We start from the raw sequence: 17,772 nt of genomic DNA, 5'->3' as shown, positions 1-17,772 counted from the left end.
CCACTGGAGAAGGGATAGGCTACCCTCTCCAGTATTCTTGGGCTTCCCTTGTGGCTCAGCTGGTAAAGAATCCACCTGCAATGCGGGAGACCTGGGTTTGATCCCTGGGTTGGGGAGATCCCCTGGAGAAGGGAAAGGCTACCCACTCCAGTATTTTGGCCTGGAGAATTCCATGACAGTCCATGGGGTCACAAAGAGTCAGACATGACTGAGCAACTTTCACTTTCAACCTATCATAAGTAGTGAAAATTTTTAATTCCAGAGAATTTGAAAGGAAATTCAACTTTTTGAAATGTGTAAGACTGAATTACTATGAAGTCTTGCCTACAAGGAGTTAAATTTTAAAGAATAGATCAAATGATCTATAATCAACCTGAATGCAGTTATGAGTATATTCATATGTGTTTATTTTGAAAGAAATCATCCTAAAATGTGTTCATGTCACCAATATGAAAACTAAAAATGAAATTCTGTGTTGCAAAGACCTTCTGATAGTGTTAACCATTCTAAATTTGGATTAAGAAGCAGATATGGAAGAGTATGCTTTCTAGAAACTCCTATGTCTGTAGTCAGTTTGGGAGCAATATGTATCCTTCTGTCCCTACTCCTTCTGTAGGATCATGGAATTACTTTAATTAGAATGGGACAATTAGATGACACCCCTAACCCCAGACACTGTGTAAACATACAGAGTCTTTTCATCATTCATTGTGGAAACTGCTTAAACTTGAGGAAATTATAGAATTAATGTGTAATATATTTATGGCTCAGTGGTAAAGAATCTGCCTGCAGTGCAGGAGATGTGGGTTCAGTTCCTGGGTCAGGAAGATCCCCTGGAGAAGGAAATGTCAACCCACTCCAGGATTCTTGCCTGGAGAATCCCATGGATAGAGAAGCCTGGTGGGCTACAGTCCATGGAGACTCCTTGCAGGCAAGACTTCATAGTAATTCAGTCTTACACATTTCAAAAAGTTGAATTTCCTTTCAAATTCTCTGGAATTAAAAATTTTCACTGCTTATGAGTTGAACATGACTGAGCGACTAAGCAACAACAAAAATATTTATATCAAGTGAGTTAGGAAATTATTCCCAGGTATTCTTGCCAGTGGAAGTGATAATAGTTTTAGAATACAAATGATCTTGTCTGTTTAGGCTTTTGACACATTATACAAATGTGTGCATTTGAAGTAGTGTCTTTACCTGAAAGCCTAAGTTCAAATTCCAGATTCTTAAGACAAATTTTTTATCTTACCCTCCCAAACATATATACATGGAAACTCATGAAAACAGAAAATTCATAAACTGTGGGAAATAAAGCACAGTGTGCAGTTGAGCTCTTCTGATCACAAAGTTAATTTTAGCTGCTCAAGAGAACAACATTGAAACCTAAATCAAAGAGTTAGTCTTAATTTTACACTATCACAATGATTACTAGTTGTCATTTGTTGAGTGAAATAATTTAATTTTGAGTTATGCATCATAGCATTTTAACATATCAATTCTTTTGTTTATATAAAAACACATTTTATGTAATTGCTGCTATGTAAAGCTGGGCAATTAGCATCTGTGGCAATTAAAACTAATAGAGTATAAAGAATATTATCCCAATTAAGTTGCCAGAAATTTCCTATTGAGCAAATATGCTGAAAATTGTGTTCAAATAAAAATAGTAAAATTTAACTTTAAAAAATGACTTTTCCGCATAACGTCCTTATGCTGCTCTCAGGCAGAGATGTGAGAAAAACAGCTACTCTGTCTCTTCTTTTTCTTTCAGGGGTTCTCTCCTAGATGTTTTATATATTTTGAAATTAATACACTTTGAGGGAAAATTCATTATATCAATTTTCAAACCTTATTAAAGATTCATAAAGAGTGAGAAATTTTTAATTTCATTTATTGGAGTGTAGTTGCTTTACAATGTTGTGTTAGTTTGCAGTGTACAATGAAGTGAATCAGATATTTGTGTACATATATCCCTTCCCTCTTGGACACCTTCCCACCTTCCCCCACCCCCATCCCCGTTCCACCCGTCTAGGTCAGCGCAGAGCAGCGCTGAGCTCCCTGTGCTGTAAGCAGTCTCCCATTAGTTAGGTGTTTCACACATGGCAGTGCATATATGTCAGTCCCAATCTCCCAACTCACCCCACTCCTCCTCCCACCTCCGTGTCTATACCTCTGTTCTCTACATCTGCATCTCTCTTCCTGCCCTGCAATTAGGTTTATCTGTACCATTTTTCTAGATTCCACGTATGTGCGTTAATATATCATTTATTTTTCTCTTTCTGACTTATTTCACTCTATACAGCCACTATGGAGAAGAGTATGGAAATTCCTTAGGAAACTAAAAAACAGAACTATCATATGACCCAGCAGTCCCACTACTGGGCATGCACTCTGAGAAAACCATAACTCAAAAGGACGCATGCACCCCAGTGTTCGCTGCAGCACTGTTTACAATAGCCAGGACATGAAAGCAACCTAAATGTCCATGAACAGATGAGTGGATAAAGACAGTGTGGTACATAATACCCGACACAATGTTATCAGCCACTAAAAGGAATGAAACTGGGATTTGTAGAGATGTGGATGGACCTAGAGTTTGTCATAGAGATGATGAGAAATTTTGAACACAGCTTTAAAGAAATATAGATGAGTCTTTAAACCTCTTCTCTGTTACATCATCAATTTTCCCTCTCCAGTGAATAATTCCAGTAAGAATATAATATTCTGAAATATTTCTCCTTTTAAATCCCTTTACAACGCCCCTTCTCATCCATCACCACCCCTATTTCTCTGTCCCTCTATACATTAAAATGCCTAGGAGACTTGTTTATATTGGCCATTTCTGTTTTCTGTTTCCCATAGTGTTAGTTCCTCGGTCATGTCCGAATCTTTGCGACTCTAATGGACTGTAGCCCACCAGGCTCCTTTGTCCATGGAATTCTCCAGGCAAGAATACTGGAGTTTATTGCCATTTCCTTCTCCAGAAGATCTTCCTGACTCAAGGGTCAAACCCATGTCTCTTGTGTCTCCTGCACTGGCAGGCAGATTCTTCACCACTGTACCACCTGGACTTTCTTTTCCAAATTCTTTTCCCATTTAGGTTATTTCAGAATACTGAGCAGAGTTCCCTGTGCTGCCATACAGTAGGTCCTTGTTGGTTACCTCATTTTTATTTATTTATATATGGACATACCACTGGATTATGGGATCTTATTTCCCTTATCAAAGACTCAACCCAGCTTCCTGGAAATGAAAGCCCGGAGTCCTGACCACTGGACAACCAGAGAATTCTCTGGTTATCTATTTTAAATATAGCAGTTTGTACATGTCAATTTCTTCCATGATCTGACGAACACATTCCAATGATGATTTTATTTGTGTTGGCCCAGTCAGTCTTTCAAGGTCACCGATAAGCTCCATGCTGTCTAATCTGTGACCCCTGCTTCCCCTAATTTAGTGGTCTGTACTTAACTCTTCATCTTCTTGAATGCCCTCGACAACATCTGACTCACCTGATCACTTTCTTTACTCAACCTCTCTTGTTTCTCTTCCCATCATCTCAATCTGATTCCTTTTCTTAATCTCTAAAAGTTGGAGCTCACTTGAACTTTTTTGCTCTAGTCTAGCTACAGTATTCCCTGGGAACCTCATCCAGGTCTATGTCTTTTTATATTATCACATTGATGACTTCCAAATCTGTATCTTCAGTCCAGATCTTTCCCTCTGTTTTGTTCCCTGCTATATCCTCAGAAGAGTGACACGGTACAGTTGCTCGATCAACATTAATTGAATAAATGAATGAATGTTCTGTTTTATTTCTCAGGGTAGTTGTAGAAACCAAGTAAAATCAGGAGATAAAGGTAATTTACCTTGAAATTGTCATAATACTATTCATCCTGCATTTTTGCACTATTCAAAAATGATAAAAGCAGTAGGATATGAGAGGACTTGGTGGGGGGGTGGTGCTTACCCATGGCTCAGCAGTAAAGAATCTGCCTGCAATGCAGGAGATGCAGAGATGTGAGTTGGATCCCTGGGTCAGGAAGATCCCCTGGAGGAGGAAATGGTCACCCACTCCAGTATTCTTGCCTGGAGAATCCCATGGACAGAGGAGCCTGGTGGGCAACAGTCCATGGGGTCACAAAAGAGTCAGACACAACTGAGCGACTAAACAACAGTATGAGAGGATTTTTATAATTTTTTCAAGTTTCTAATCTAGATTTTCAAAAATGGTATGTCTCCCCAAATTCAATGTTGTTTCATTCTTCAGACTCTGAGAAGCAAGAAAAGAGGAAAATGAATCTGTATTCAAGTGCAAAAATAAATGCTCTAATGTTTACTCTGATAAAAGCATAGAATCTTTAATGCATGAGGCCCACAAATTTGATAGACTCTAATTCCAACTTGAAAGACAGGTCCTTGCAAAACTAGTTGCAGAGTGTTAATCATTTACAATGCAAATAAGCAATTAGATAAGTTATATGATTCATAGCTTTAAAGCTTAACACTTTCTGGCTTAATGGCTGTCAATGAAAGAATGAGACATGGATGCAAGCTAATACAATGAATGCAGTTGAAACGCATCAATTCTAAAATTGTAAGTTCTGCCTGTTATAACAAATCTCTTGTTGTTCAGTCACTAAGTCATGTCTGGCTCTTTGCAATCCCATGGAGTGCAGCACTCCGGGCTCCCCTGTCCTCCACTATCACCCGGAGTTGGCTCAAACTCATGTCCATTGAGTTGGTGATGCTGTCTAACCTTCTCATCCTCTGCTGCCTCCTTCTCCTTTTGCCCTCCATCTTTCCTAGCATCAGGGTCTTTTCCAATGAGTCGGCTTTTTGCATCAGGTGGCCAAAGTGTTGGATTTTCAGCTTCAGTATCAGTCTTTCTGATGACTATTCATGGTTGATTTCTTTAAACTTTATGGTGCATCAAAATCTTCTGGCAAGCACCTTAAAACACAGGTTACTGGGTCCCACCACCACTGTTTCTCATTCAGTTGGGTTTGGGACCAAGTATTTGCATGTCTAACAAGTTCTCAGTTGTTTCCTATTATTCTCTTGGACAGATACGAGTTTCATTACACTTTGAGAAATGCTGCAATAAAAAGTTTATTGTTATGTTCATATGGAATATAAAATTCAATATAACTCCAAAACATTTCTCCAAAATTTCCCAATATTCCCCATATTAAAGTCATCAATTATACTGTTAAGGGACCTCCCTACTGAAGAACACTTTTCATTTTAGATTCATTCAAGGCGAAACCTCTCTGCCTTGCTTTTTAAACGGTGAATGGCATTTCATTTGCTACAACTGGTAGATTATTGCATCAGGACTTGCTTTCATTTGTAACTTCCATCTGTATCACCACTGTCAGAGTAACTCTGATCCGAATATACATGTCATTTATTCTCGTTGTGTTGCATGCCTTCTATGTCAATCAGATAAGATTTTAATTCATTGATCTCCCAAAGTAAGCCAAGCTAAATTAAAAGGCAAATGTCTACATATTTTGGTTCTTCTAAAGAAATGTTCTACTTTAAATTCTCAGTTTTCATCAGCATAATTTAATTAGATACTGTGAAGAAAGTGACTAGATCCTGAATCTTTGACAGAAGTGAGTCAAAACGTATTGTTGGATTTAAATTCGGCTTCTATTGACTGCTCAGTGCAATCTGGAAAACAGCTACCCAAAATGTAAAAAATTGTATCACTTTTTATAGTTAATATCCTCAGCACAAATAGTAGGTTTTTTAAAGAATGAGTCCAAGAAATGTAGAAAATTAGAGGAAATATGAACTGTGTCTATTTAAGGTTTTAAAATTTTAATTAATCATTTGAAAAAAATGTATCACAATTGTACTTTTAAAACATGACCAATATGAAAATTAACATTTCCTTAAAAGATAAATCAATGGTTACTTTCCTATAAAAGGACTTTCCTTAAGTATAGTTGGAATATATATATATATATATAAATATAAATATAATTTTTTTCAAAAGTAAGCTTTGTTGTTCAGTCCCTCAGTCATGCCTGACTCTTTCCAACCCCATGGACTGCAGCATGCCAGGCTTCTCTGTCCTTCACCATCTCCCGGAGTCTGCACAAACTCATGTCCACTGAGTTGGTGATGCCATCCAGCCATCTCATCCTCTGCTGTCCCCTTCTTCTCCTGCCTTCAGTCTTTCCCTCTTCAGGGTCTTTTCCAATGAGTCAGTTTTCGCATCAGGTGGCCAATGTATTGGAGCTTCAGCTTCAGCATCAGTCCTTCCAGTGAATATTCAGGGTTGATTTCCTTTAGGATGGACTGATTTGATCTCTTTGCTGTCCAAGGGACTCTCAAGAGTCTTCTCCAACACCACAGTACTAAGGCATCAATTCTTCGGTGCTCAGCCTTTTTTATTGTCCAGCTCTCACATCCGTACATGACTACTGGAAAAACCATAGCTTTGACATAGCTTTAGTCAGAATATATGTATACTTTTCAAAAGTAAGCTACTTTCCTGCATTTTAAAGATTCAAATTATAAATATTTAATTAATTATCAAAAAACTTTATGTTTGAATTTTACATGGCAGTGGGGCTTCCCAGCTAGTGCAGTTGGTAAAGAATCTGCCGGCCAGTGCAAGAGACACAGGAGATGCAGGTTCAAATCCTGGATCATGGAAGATCCCCTGGAGAAGGAAATGGCAACCACTCCAGTATTCTTGCTGGGAAGTCCCATGGATAGAGGAGTCTAGCAGGCTACAGTCCATAGGGTCACAAAGAATCAAACATGACTAAGCAGGCATGCAATGATACATGGCAGTTACAACAGCAGGGTATTCTATGTCCCAAGCACTATACAACATATTTTGTGGTATTACTTATCCGATTAATTCACAATAATGCTAAGAAGCAGGTACTCATCACCCTCAGTTAAAGCTGAGGGATCTCATAGCTAGTCAGTGAGTAATTTGAACTTGAATCTGGCTTCTCTGTCTTAACTCTTAACCACTTTTCAGTACTTCTTCATAAGCACATATCTGTCCTTGCAATTTGATCCAGGCATCACTTTTGCTCTGATAGTCACATATTTGGACATTTCTTAGAGTGAAGCCTGTAGAAAGATCATCAGAAATCATTTGTACGGTATAGAATTTTTAGGTCAATGCTTTCTGTATCTGTAGCCGGATAATGATGGTGTGATCATTCACCTAGAGCCAAACATCCTGGAGTGTGAAGTCAAGTAGGCCTTAGGAAACATTACTACAAACAAAGCTAGCAGGTGATGGAATTCCAGGCTAGTTATTTAAAATCCTAAAAGACGATGCTGTTAAAGTGTTGTATTCAATATGTCAGCAAATTTGGAAAACCCAGCAGTGGCCATAGTACTGGAAAAGGTCAGTTTTCATTCCAATCCCAAAGAAGGGCAATGTCACAGAATTTCAGACTACTGGACAATTGCACTCATTTTACATGCAAGTAAGGTTACGCTCAAAATCTTTCAAACTTGGCTTCAACAGTACTTGAACCAAGAACTCCCAGATGTACCCTTTGGATTTGTGAAAGGCAGAGGAATTAGAAATCAAACTGCAACATCCGTTGGATCATAGAGAAAGCAAGGGAATTTCAGGAAAATAGCTATTTCTGCTTCATTGACTATGCTAAAGCCTTTAACTATGTATCCACACAACAAAATGTGGAAAATTCTTAAAGAAATGGGAATAGCAGACCAACTTACCTGCCTCCTGAGAAACCTGCATGCAGGTCAAGAAGCAATAGCTAGAACCAGACATGGAACAACAAACTGGTTCCAAATTGGGAAAGGAGTACATCAAGGCTGTATATTGTCACCCTGCTTATTTAACTTATATGCAGAGTACATCATGCAAAATGCCAGGCTGGATGAATCACAAACTGGAATCAAGATTGCAGGGAGAGATATCGATAACCTCAGATATATAGATGATACCACCCTAATGACAGAAAGCAAAAAGGAACTAAAGAGCCTCTTGATGAAGGTGAAAGAGGAGAGTGAAACAGCTGAGTTAAAACTCAACATTTAAAAAGAAAACAAAACTAGGACCATGGCATCTGGTCCCATCACCTCACAGCAAACGAAAGGGGGAAAAGTGGCAGCGATGACAAATTTTATTTTCTTGGGCTCCAAAGTCACTGCAGATGGTGACTGCAGCCATGAAATTAAAGACGCTTGCTCCTTGGAAGGAAAACTATGACAAACCTAGACAGCATATTAAAAAGCAGAGGCATCACCTTACTGACAAAGGTCCATCTAGTCAAAGCTATGTTTTTTCCAGTAGTCATGGATGGCTGTGAGAGTTGGACCATAAAGAAGGCTGAGTGCTGAAGAATTGATACTTTAGAAATATGCTGAAGAGAGACACTTGAGAGTCCTTTGCACAGCAAGGAGATCAAACCAGTCAATCCTAAGGAAAATCAACCCTGAATATTCACTGGAAGGACTGATGCTGAAGCTGAATCTCCAATACTTTGGCCACCTGATGCAAAGAGCCAACTCACTGGGAAAGACCTTAAAGCTGGGAAAAATTGAAGGCAAAAAGGAAAAGGGTATGACAGAGGATGAGATGGTTAGATATCACAGACTCAATGAACATGAATTTGAGCAAATTCCAGGAGATAGTGAAGGACAGGGCGGCTTGGTGTGCTGCAGTCTGTAGGGCTGCAAAAAGTCGGACATGACTTTGTGACTGAACAACAGCAACTAGCCAAGTATAGACAGACTCTCAAAATAAATCATTTATAAGTATTATTAGAAAATTTTAGAAATGTACCATAAATAATAAGTACCAATCATAGTTGGTTAATAAATGTGCGTTTACAGCTGTTTTCAGCTTACACATAATGTAGCTATATATGATAGGATGATTCCTTCTTCCAAAGAGAATATGATCTAGTAAGGAGTATAAGAAGTATGTAAAACAGTATTATAAAGTAGTCATGAAATTAAAATGTCACATTAATTATATTGTAATGTAAGACATTTAGTAATGTGTTTGCCGTGTCCTGACAGCAGACTACAGAGTGATGGTACAGCCTTCGGCCTTTAATTAATTCTCATTTTCTTGTTTAAGAGTATTAAAATTTTTAAAATCTCATTAAAGATTAATGCAAAGTTTCTGTTGACAAAATGCATTGAAATTTTGCCACTCTGATATTTTTGAAATTAACCTTGGAGGAAAAAATACTTGTAAAAATTATGATTAGTAAAGCATACCAAAACTCTTAATTTTCAGAGAACAATGTCTCTATAGTACACATGAAAAAATGAAAAGGATATTGAATGTGAGGTCAATTTGTTTTCTGGCCTTATTTTGTAAATTACATGCTATTTTATTATTTTTTTGTTGTTGTTTATTGAGATGACTATATCCATAGAAACCTACAATTTGTTGCTTGTAGTTCACAGGACACTGGTTGTTTTCCAAATGTCATTCTCCATAAAAGGGAAGAAATGTTTTTCTATTTCAGTAACTTTCCACTGATGTGCTTCATAATTTGCTTTTTATCTTGCAATTTATCATTAAAGTTCTACTACTGAAGACTCAGACTAAGTGTTGAAGAAAATAATGCTTAAAAAATTAAGACCTTGGAGTCATATGTGTAGAAATTAATAACCCTGCTTGAAACACTTAAATATTTTCTGTAAGCTCTAATTAAATTGGTAGTAACTAGGTCTCAGTCTGAACTGATCTGTAATTGGGAATGAGGAAACATTTTGCCCTTGAAATTATTAACAGTATCAGAGGTGTTCACTGAAATGTCCTCAGGTCTGTACCATAAACTCTGCCTGGAAACTGAACCCAAATGTTTCCCATGAGCAAGTTGTTTTAAAGTTTAAACACAAACAAGTAGTTCACTGTGTATCTTTAAAAGTTTGTTTACTTGAGCTGATACACATATAATATTTCACTTCTGATCATTTTGCTTTTAAGTTCATAATTTTAACAATTTACAGTTAATTCTCCAAGGGATAATAACCTACTTTGGTGACTGCTTTTGGAAATTTCCACACAATAAATTCAGCGAAATATTTCTTTAAATATTGTCTTTAAGAAAGGTAGCAGCCTATTTTACTGAGAAAGTCCTAGTTACATGATACAGCCTGTACTTTGAGCAATGCTGGTCTGCTGTCCCAAATCCTCTCTTGGGAATGTACTCAAGGATGTATTTTGGGAAAGAGGAAAGAGGTTACAGGTAAATAACCTACTGAGAATTCTGAAAGTTCAAAATTGAACCATTTTAAGCAGCACTGAATGAAGTTAGTCATAATTACCTTCCAGCTCACCTGGGATTTTTGCTGATTAATGCTTTCATGAGCATACAATTCTTATCATTTCTTCTTTGCAATAATTTCTTTCTGATGATAAAATAATACGTAGCTGAACATCTGGAAAATACAGAAAAGCACCAAAAGAGAGCAAAAATTTTCCAATCCTAGCATTCACAGATAATCATCATTAAAATTATCGTGTGTTTCAATCTAGTATCTTATTTATCTGGCTTTCTATCTATTGAAAATAGAGATATCATATGTGTATCTATATAATTTGTACATTCTCTTGTGTATTAAAGGTTCATATTAATAAATATTCTTCAAAATCTTAATTTTAGTGATTTCATCATAAGGAATATTATCCATATTCCCATCAACAGTGAGCATATATATCTCAGTATACCATTCCCAATATTTCTCTTAAATATTTAAAATCTTTGCAGAGGTTTTCATCAAAAGTATTATCTTTTAAATTATTATTTTGTCATATAAGAGGGGTTGAAGTTTCCATGTAGTAAATATTTGTATTTATTTATTGAATAACTGTACATCTACTTTGGCCTTCCCCCATGGCTCAGGGTTAAGTAAAGAATCCACCTGTAATACAAGAGACATAGGAGATGTGGGTTCTATCTCTGGGTAGTAAAGATCCATTGGAGAAGGAATTGGCAGCCCACTCCAGTATTCTTGCCTGGAAAAAATCCCAGAGGAGTCTGATGTGCTATAGTCCATGGGGTCACAAAGAGTTGGACACGACTAAGCGACTCACACACACACACACACACACACACACATACACTTGAATTTTACATTAAGCTTTTTCTTAATCTACTTTTTAATTTTTGCAAAAGTTAATCATGCCAATTATTTTATTTTGGGGAAGGAAAAACTTCATATTAAATGCAAATATACAGAAGATCCCAATGAAATGTATGCATACTTTCAATTACATATAAACAAGTAAAATTGAATTATGTGACCTACTTGGTTAATTTAAAATCAAATGCTTGAAGTGTTAACACTAGCACCAAAGCATTGCTACCAATCCAAGTTAATATCTAAAAGGTAGTTTTAAAAAATAAAAATAGCACTGTATAGATATTCATGTTCAAGCAGAGTTTACAAATGGAAAATATATACTGGTTATATTATAATATATATCCATATATACACATATACATGGATTGAAGATGACTATAATACTATCTGGAGAAGGCAATGGCACCCCACTCCAGTACTCTTGCCCGGAAAATCCCATGGACAGAGGAGCCTGGTAGGCTACTATTACTCTGGTGATAGTTACTTAAGGATACAGTTTAAAATTTTACCTTTTGAAAGAATTTTAGGTTAAATAGTTAAATGGAACATTAAGAGTGAAACTTGATCCAAATCCTTGAAAGTCAACATTGAGCTTATTCATTTATCAAATCATACATTTAATAAATTGTCTTTGAGTCCCTGCAATTGCAAGGCACCATACCAGAACTGTGTACTCTCAGAATACCGTACTCTCAGAACTGAAGGATCATGAATTAGGAACAGATGGCTTCTCCAGTTAGAAATTACATACCTTTAGTGCAGAGAATTTAGTTCATATCTATATAAATGTCTCCAATTGTTTTAATCACATTCTTAGCAATGAGTCTTTTATTTCCACTGAGACCCATAGAGAAAAGTCTTTCTAAATCTTCTTCCCCTTCTTCTGCTAATTCAACTGAAGAATCGAGATCTATATCCATGGGTGAAATTCACAGGTGGGATTTTATATTTGTGATTGACAGTCAAAATGAGATTCAGGGTCAGACACACAACATCGTTGGCAGAGATAGAGAATCAAATGAAAAGTCAGGGGATAATGGCCTGTAGTGCTTATCATTCTCTTTTTTTCCCCCTGTTTTCAGGCAGAAACACTCCAGTGGCTGTCGCTCACTTTCATTATTAGGCCTGTCTCTGCCAGGGTTGGGCGTGACACAGCAGGATATTGCTGTCTGAATTGCTAAGCATCCTCCAGGCAAAGACAATAATTAAAATATTTTGATTTCAAAATGGTAATGTTTTTTATGAGTGGATCAGATACAGAATAAAGTTTTAGTACTATGCCATGCCAAATGAAGCATCTTTTTCTTTTGTCATTTAGTTCTTTCTGCTACGTCACACAGTCATGCATATGCATATTAATGTGTGGTAGATTTTCCTACAGGGAAGATCCCCTAGAGAAGGGCTTGACAACCAACTCCAGTATTCTTGCTTGGAGAAGCTCATGGACAGAGGAGCCTGGCGGGCTACAGTCCATGGGGTCACAGAGAGTCAGGCACGACTGAAGTGACTTAGCAAATTTTCCTACATGTACAGTATACAATTTTAATGTGCAGTGTTATGTATCAAAGAAAGACGGCCTTCTAAAAAAAAAAAAAAAAAAAGCCTCCTCCTGTGTATGTGTATTACTGACTAATTGTTCCTAAGCCCTTAGTAGCATACTCGACGTGTATATCTCTGAGGTCAGATTAGATGTACTATGTCCTTTTTGCATTTGTAGATACAGGAGGCAGTTAAATTAGAATGAATGAATATTTTCAGAATTTCTCTTTCAGCCTAACAGTACTAGTATTTTAACTTCGTTTCATTGGATTTTCACAAAAAATTTATTAGAGACTATTATTTCTAAAGCATGACTAAAAATACTGAGTTTCCAGAAGTTATGTGATTTCCCAGAAGATACACTGCTAATAGAAAATATAACTGCGGTTTCAGCAGGGTTTTCTCTGATATTCTGAACCTATACTATTTCAGATACAAGTATGAGGATTGACCTAGGATAGACCTAGAAGTGTAAGAGGGTCATTGTTTCCCTAATAGTGAGCTGTTCTCTTCAAAGTGAAAAGGCTCCTCTTGTTTATTCAAGAGATTTATAAACTTTAGGAAATTGATTGGATGTTGTCCCTCACCCTCCCCACCCCCTAATTCAATTGTATTGAAATGTAAAACACCAATGCTGGCATTTCTACTGATTGGCTTAAAGTTATTTCATTTCTCTAACCTCTCACCTGTTCTGTTAACTTGCATCATGCTAGAAACGTCATATTTCCAACCTAGGACATTTGTATAAAATTCAGAGAACACAAACTCAAATTCTAGAGTTTTTGGAGCTTTGCAAATGAGGCTGGATGTGCAAGAATAAGGAGTGGTGGGACTTGTAAATTGGAGCCTCAAGCTTCTCATAAAGGAGCTGTTTTTGAGCTCCTTCAATTGCAACGTGTGATAGCCAGCTCTCAGAACTAAAGGGCTGTGAATTAAAACAGTTGGTATCTGCTCTGATCACTTACAAACAAATGACAACAATGTCTCAAACAAATAAAACACTGGGTATGAATGCATCCAAACCAAGGCTACACCTTTCCAGCACTTCATGAAAATTAAATTGTGCATAGATAGTTTGACCACCTTAGAAATCAAATAATACTGACATATTATCAGAATTCAGAATTAAGTATTTAGTGATCCAATTTCTTAATTATTCCTTCTGTGAACAATGCTAGTCATGAGTAAAGAGAGTGAAGCAGTTCAGTCTCAGATACTTGTTTTCAGAAATACTCCTTTAAGCATAAAAATGTTTCAGAGACCACTAGCATTTCAAGATTGATTTCAGAGATTATACAGGTTTCAAAGTGTATGTGTAGTCTTTCCGGGAGGGGGAGGAGGAAATAAGAGAAACCAACAAGCAGTTATGTATGGATGTGAGAATTGGACCATAAAGAAGGCTGAGAGCCAAAGAATTGATGCTTTTGAACTGTGGTTTGGAGAAGACTCTTGAGGGTCCCTTGGACAGCAAGGAGATCAAACCAGTCAATCCTAAAGGAAAGCAACCCTGAATAGTCATTGGAAGGACTGATGCTGAAGCTAAAGCTTTTCTTTGGCCACATGATGCAAAGAGCCAAGTCACTGAAAAACCCTAATGCTGGGAAAGATTGAAGGCAGAAAGAGAAGGGGGCGAAGAGGATGAGATGGTTGAAGGGCATCACCAACTCAGTGGACATGAGTTTGAGCAAACTCCGGGAGATATTGAAGGACAGGAAAGCCTGACATGCTGCAGTTCATGGGATTGCAAAGAGTCAGATACAACTTAGCACCTGAACAAAAACAAGCAAGGAGTTAACTGCTGAGGTTTCCTAAAGCTCACTCTTAGGTGGGAGGGCCATTTGGGATGTTGATTTGGCCGTTGTGACTGGCCAGGCTTCTGTCGTCTTTTGTCTGTTCCCCTGAAAGTGTGATCAAGGAGAAGAGGCTCCCCTTTCCAGCACAGTAAAATAGAGGCGAAACCTCTGGGTCAGATTTTCACATGTGGCTCTTTCCCTCTCCTGGACTCTTGTTCTCAACCATGATGTCCTGGTGGCCTCCCTGTGTATGCCGAGCAAAGGCAGACCATTCAGTTCTTGCTTGGAATGAAAGCTCAGGCTCTGTGGACCACTTCTCCATCTTTCATTTTGCTATTGCTATTTTTCCTTATTCAGCAGTGCAGTGTGAATAGACTGGATTATGAGTTAATGCAGGCCTATGGGCTGTTGCTAGGACAAAAAGCTAGGCTTTGTTTGGGGAATGACATTTGTTTGCTGGCTTTCTCTTGGAAACATAAGAGCCTTTCCCTTTTAAGCAGATTCTTTTTTTTCCCCCATGCTGAAACCATGGTAAATATTTTCAATTCATTGGGTAGAACCTAGTGCTAGCTGCATTAGGTACAGTTTATGTTTCAGGGATTCATCGGAGGCAGCTGATGAGGAAACTTGGCTGAGCACACACTCATGTGTAACTGCTCCTGTCTTTTTACAGGAGGCGATCGAGATCGAATGACAGCCAATCATGAGAGCTATCTCCTTATGGCGAGCACCCAGAATGATATGGAAGACTGGGTCAAGTCCATCCGCCGAGTCATCTGGGGACCGTTTGGAGGAGGTGAGCAGATTTTAAAATCATGGAAAAACAGGAAGGTTGGCCAAACCTGTTCATCCTTTCCCCAAGCCAGTGTCACTATCAACTCCTATTTTCACATGAATGAATGTTAAAGTAAGTAGTAGACTACTGATTTATTTTTAGACACATATCTAAGTAACTTCTAGATGCTGCCTGTGTGCTGAGTAGCTTCAATGGTGTCCGACTCTTTTGCAACCCCATGGACTGTAGTCCACCAGGTTCCTCTGTCCATGGGATATTCCGGGCAAGAATATTGGAGTGGGGGTGCCATTTCCTACTCCAGGGGATCATCCCAACCCAGGGATCGAACCCATGTCTCATGTCTTCTGCATTGGCAGGCAGGTTCTCTACCACCAGCACCACCTGGGAATTTGGATCAAATATCATTAGTAACCAAATTTCTTTCATGAATACTTTGAATTATAAAAAGATATAATATTTTTCTTTTATTTTAGATTGTTCCTTTTTATATTGTACTAACAATATATATGACCCTGATACCATAAATGTGGATTAGTTAATTGCATGTAGATACAGGACAAAAAAACATTTTGACTGTTAGTTTTGGATGAGATTTCAGTTCCCAGATGCACGGTGGTATCAAACAGAAGTAGCAAAGCATTAAATGAGAATCTGCTAATTAACAGAGTTAAAAAAAAATCTTTGAAATCAGGAAAGCATTTCTGGGTTGGATAATGTGTTTTTTTTTTTAAATATTATTTATACAGTGTAAAGAATACATATTTGAAGAATAAGGTTTATGGTGCTATGAACAGAGCTAAAAGAGGGAAGGAAAGATAAAAGATGTCATATTTTCTGTCAAGTATTATAAAATAAAATGATATAAACAGAAAAACATATTTCAAGAGAAAATTCAGTAAATGGAACCAAATAAATAAGGACCCCAAAATATTCATCTATAACTAACATGTATTTCTAAGACGGTAAAACCTAATTATTTTATGTTGATGTAGTTAAAATAGATGGCATAAATCAAATGCATATTTAATAAAGCAACTGCAACTTTTGTATTTATTTTATATTCTCTTTTGTGTATTGTCAGCACCCTGAATTCAGACGTGAAATGTTTTTCCCTTAACATATCAGATGCTTCTTAATGACTGACCTCATTATATTTTAAAATAACTTCAAAAATTTAGTTTAAAAAGTTGAAAAGTTAGGTTAAAGTAAAAATAGTGAACTTGCATGGAAGATGTGTTGATATTTTATAAAAGCGGTGGTACATGTCTGAAAATTGTTGGTCATTTAGCAACAATGATGTGGGAAAAGGAGAGGTTGACCTTTCATCCCAGTTTGCCTGGTAACAGTGTGGTTTACAACTGTTGTCCTAGGCTAATTATTGACAGTGCTACCTCTCGCTCTCATGGTGTCCTAGTTTGGATGGCAATTTGTATGGTCACCCTATTCATATACTAAAATGGCTAATAAGTGACTTCAAAATGTTGAAGAGGCTGGTGGGCTAAGACTCCATCCCGGTGCCTTAGCAGAGGGGTCTTCATGATTATTCATGAGAGATACATGTGCTGTTACCTTCAGGGTCAAGGATTTATGGGGAATACTAATGATATGTATTTTCAAAGTTTGTGTTGTTTCTAAAGACCGTCTTCTCCCTTCCATTATCAGATTTTGGGGGCTCCTGAGTTCAGGAGGATTCTTAATATCTGTAGAAAATGGTACTTTTGTTGGGGGATTATTTCCATCAAGTGTGTTACTTTCTCCCTTTCCTCCTCTCCCATCTGTCCTTTTCTTAAGGAAAACGAATGAGATCCAGTTTACTTCACCAGATCAGTGGCCACAACAAGTCCTGTCAGCACAGGGGTATCACAAATGATCTTGGTTCTTAAGTATTAATCTTCAAATTTATGAACCTGGAACTCTAGTAGTTGATTGGTTTACATTCTTTATCCTATGGGATATGCTTCAAAAATTTTGCAAATGCTTGATTCAAATTTACTTTTAAAGAGATCTATTTTAACATAGAGCACTTAGAATAGAAACAATAGTCTGAAGAATAAATCTTCTCTTGCCCTCTTTGTTTAATTGAAGAGTGTTAAGAGATTGCACACCAAGCTCTTACTCATTCAGTTTGCAAGAAATCTTTTGTGACTCATCTTAAAGTCAGAATTTTCTAAAGTTATTACAGAATGCAGAACCAAACTGATGCTGATCCCGATAGAAGGTTGCAAATGTCACCAAAAATCTTGTTTCAAGTGTTTGTATTAATATGGCTCCTCTATACTTACTGATTGATTTTTAAAGAAATATTATAAATTTGGGCAATAAACAATAAATTTATGTGACTGAGAATTCCTTTATCCTAGGAGTTCTATTTAGTACTTCCTTGAAAATAAGTTGAGTTTTTCACTGATTAAGAATATTTTAAAATCACTCCATTAGTTCAACCTCACATTTTGTAGATTAGGTCATTAAGACCCAGTGAGAAAGAATGACTTTCAGGTGTCATATCATGAGTAATATAAG

General features: G+C 37.2%; 1 protein-coding gene across 7 annotated transcripts in view; it reads left to right on the top strand.

Annotated features, from left to right (window-relative positions):
* Nucleotides 1–17,772, top strand: part of ARHGAP24 (Rho GTPase activating protein 24) — a 614,546-nt gene that overhangs the window by 527,315 nt on the left and 69,459 nt on the right. For all 7 annotated transcript variants that reach the window (XM_086404970.1, XM_086404972.1, XM_086404971.1 and 4 more), the window contains one exon: nucleotides 15,130–15,252. In XM_086404970.1, the coding sequence (XP_086261096.1) occupies nucleotides 15,130–15,252 (123 nt within the window). The remainder of the gene's footprint in view (nucleotides 1–15,129; nucleotides 15,253–17,772) is intronic.

Source organism: Bos grunniens, chromosome 6 (genome assembly GCF_055505025.1).
Source record: "Bos grunniens cultivar Pamir isolate PY7600 chromosome 6, Bosgru_T2T1.0, whole genome shotgun sequence".
Classification (NCBI taxonomy): Eukaryota; Metazoa; Chordata; class Mammalia; order Artiodactyla; family Bovidae; genus Bos; species Bos grunniens.
The sequence above is the reverse complement of the archived record's forward strand: the minus strand, read 5'-3'. Positions and strand labels throughout refer to the sequence as shown.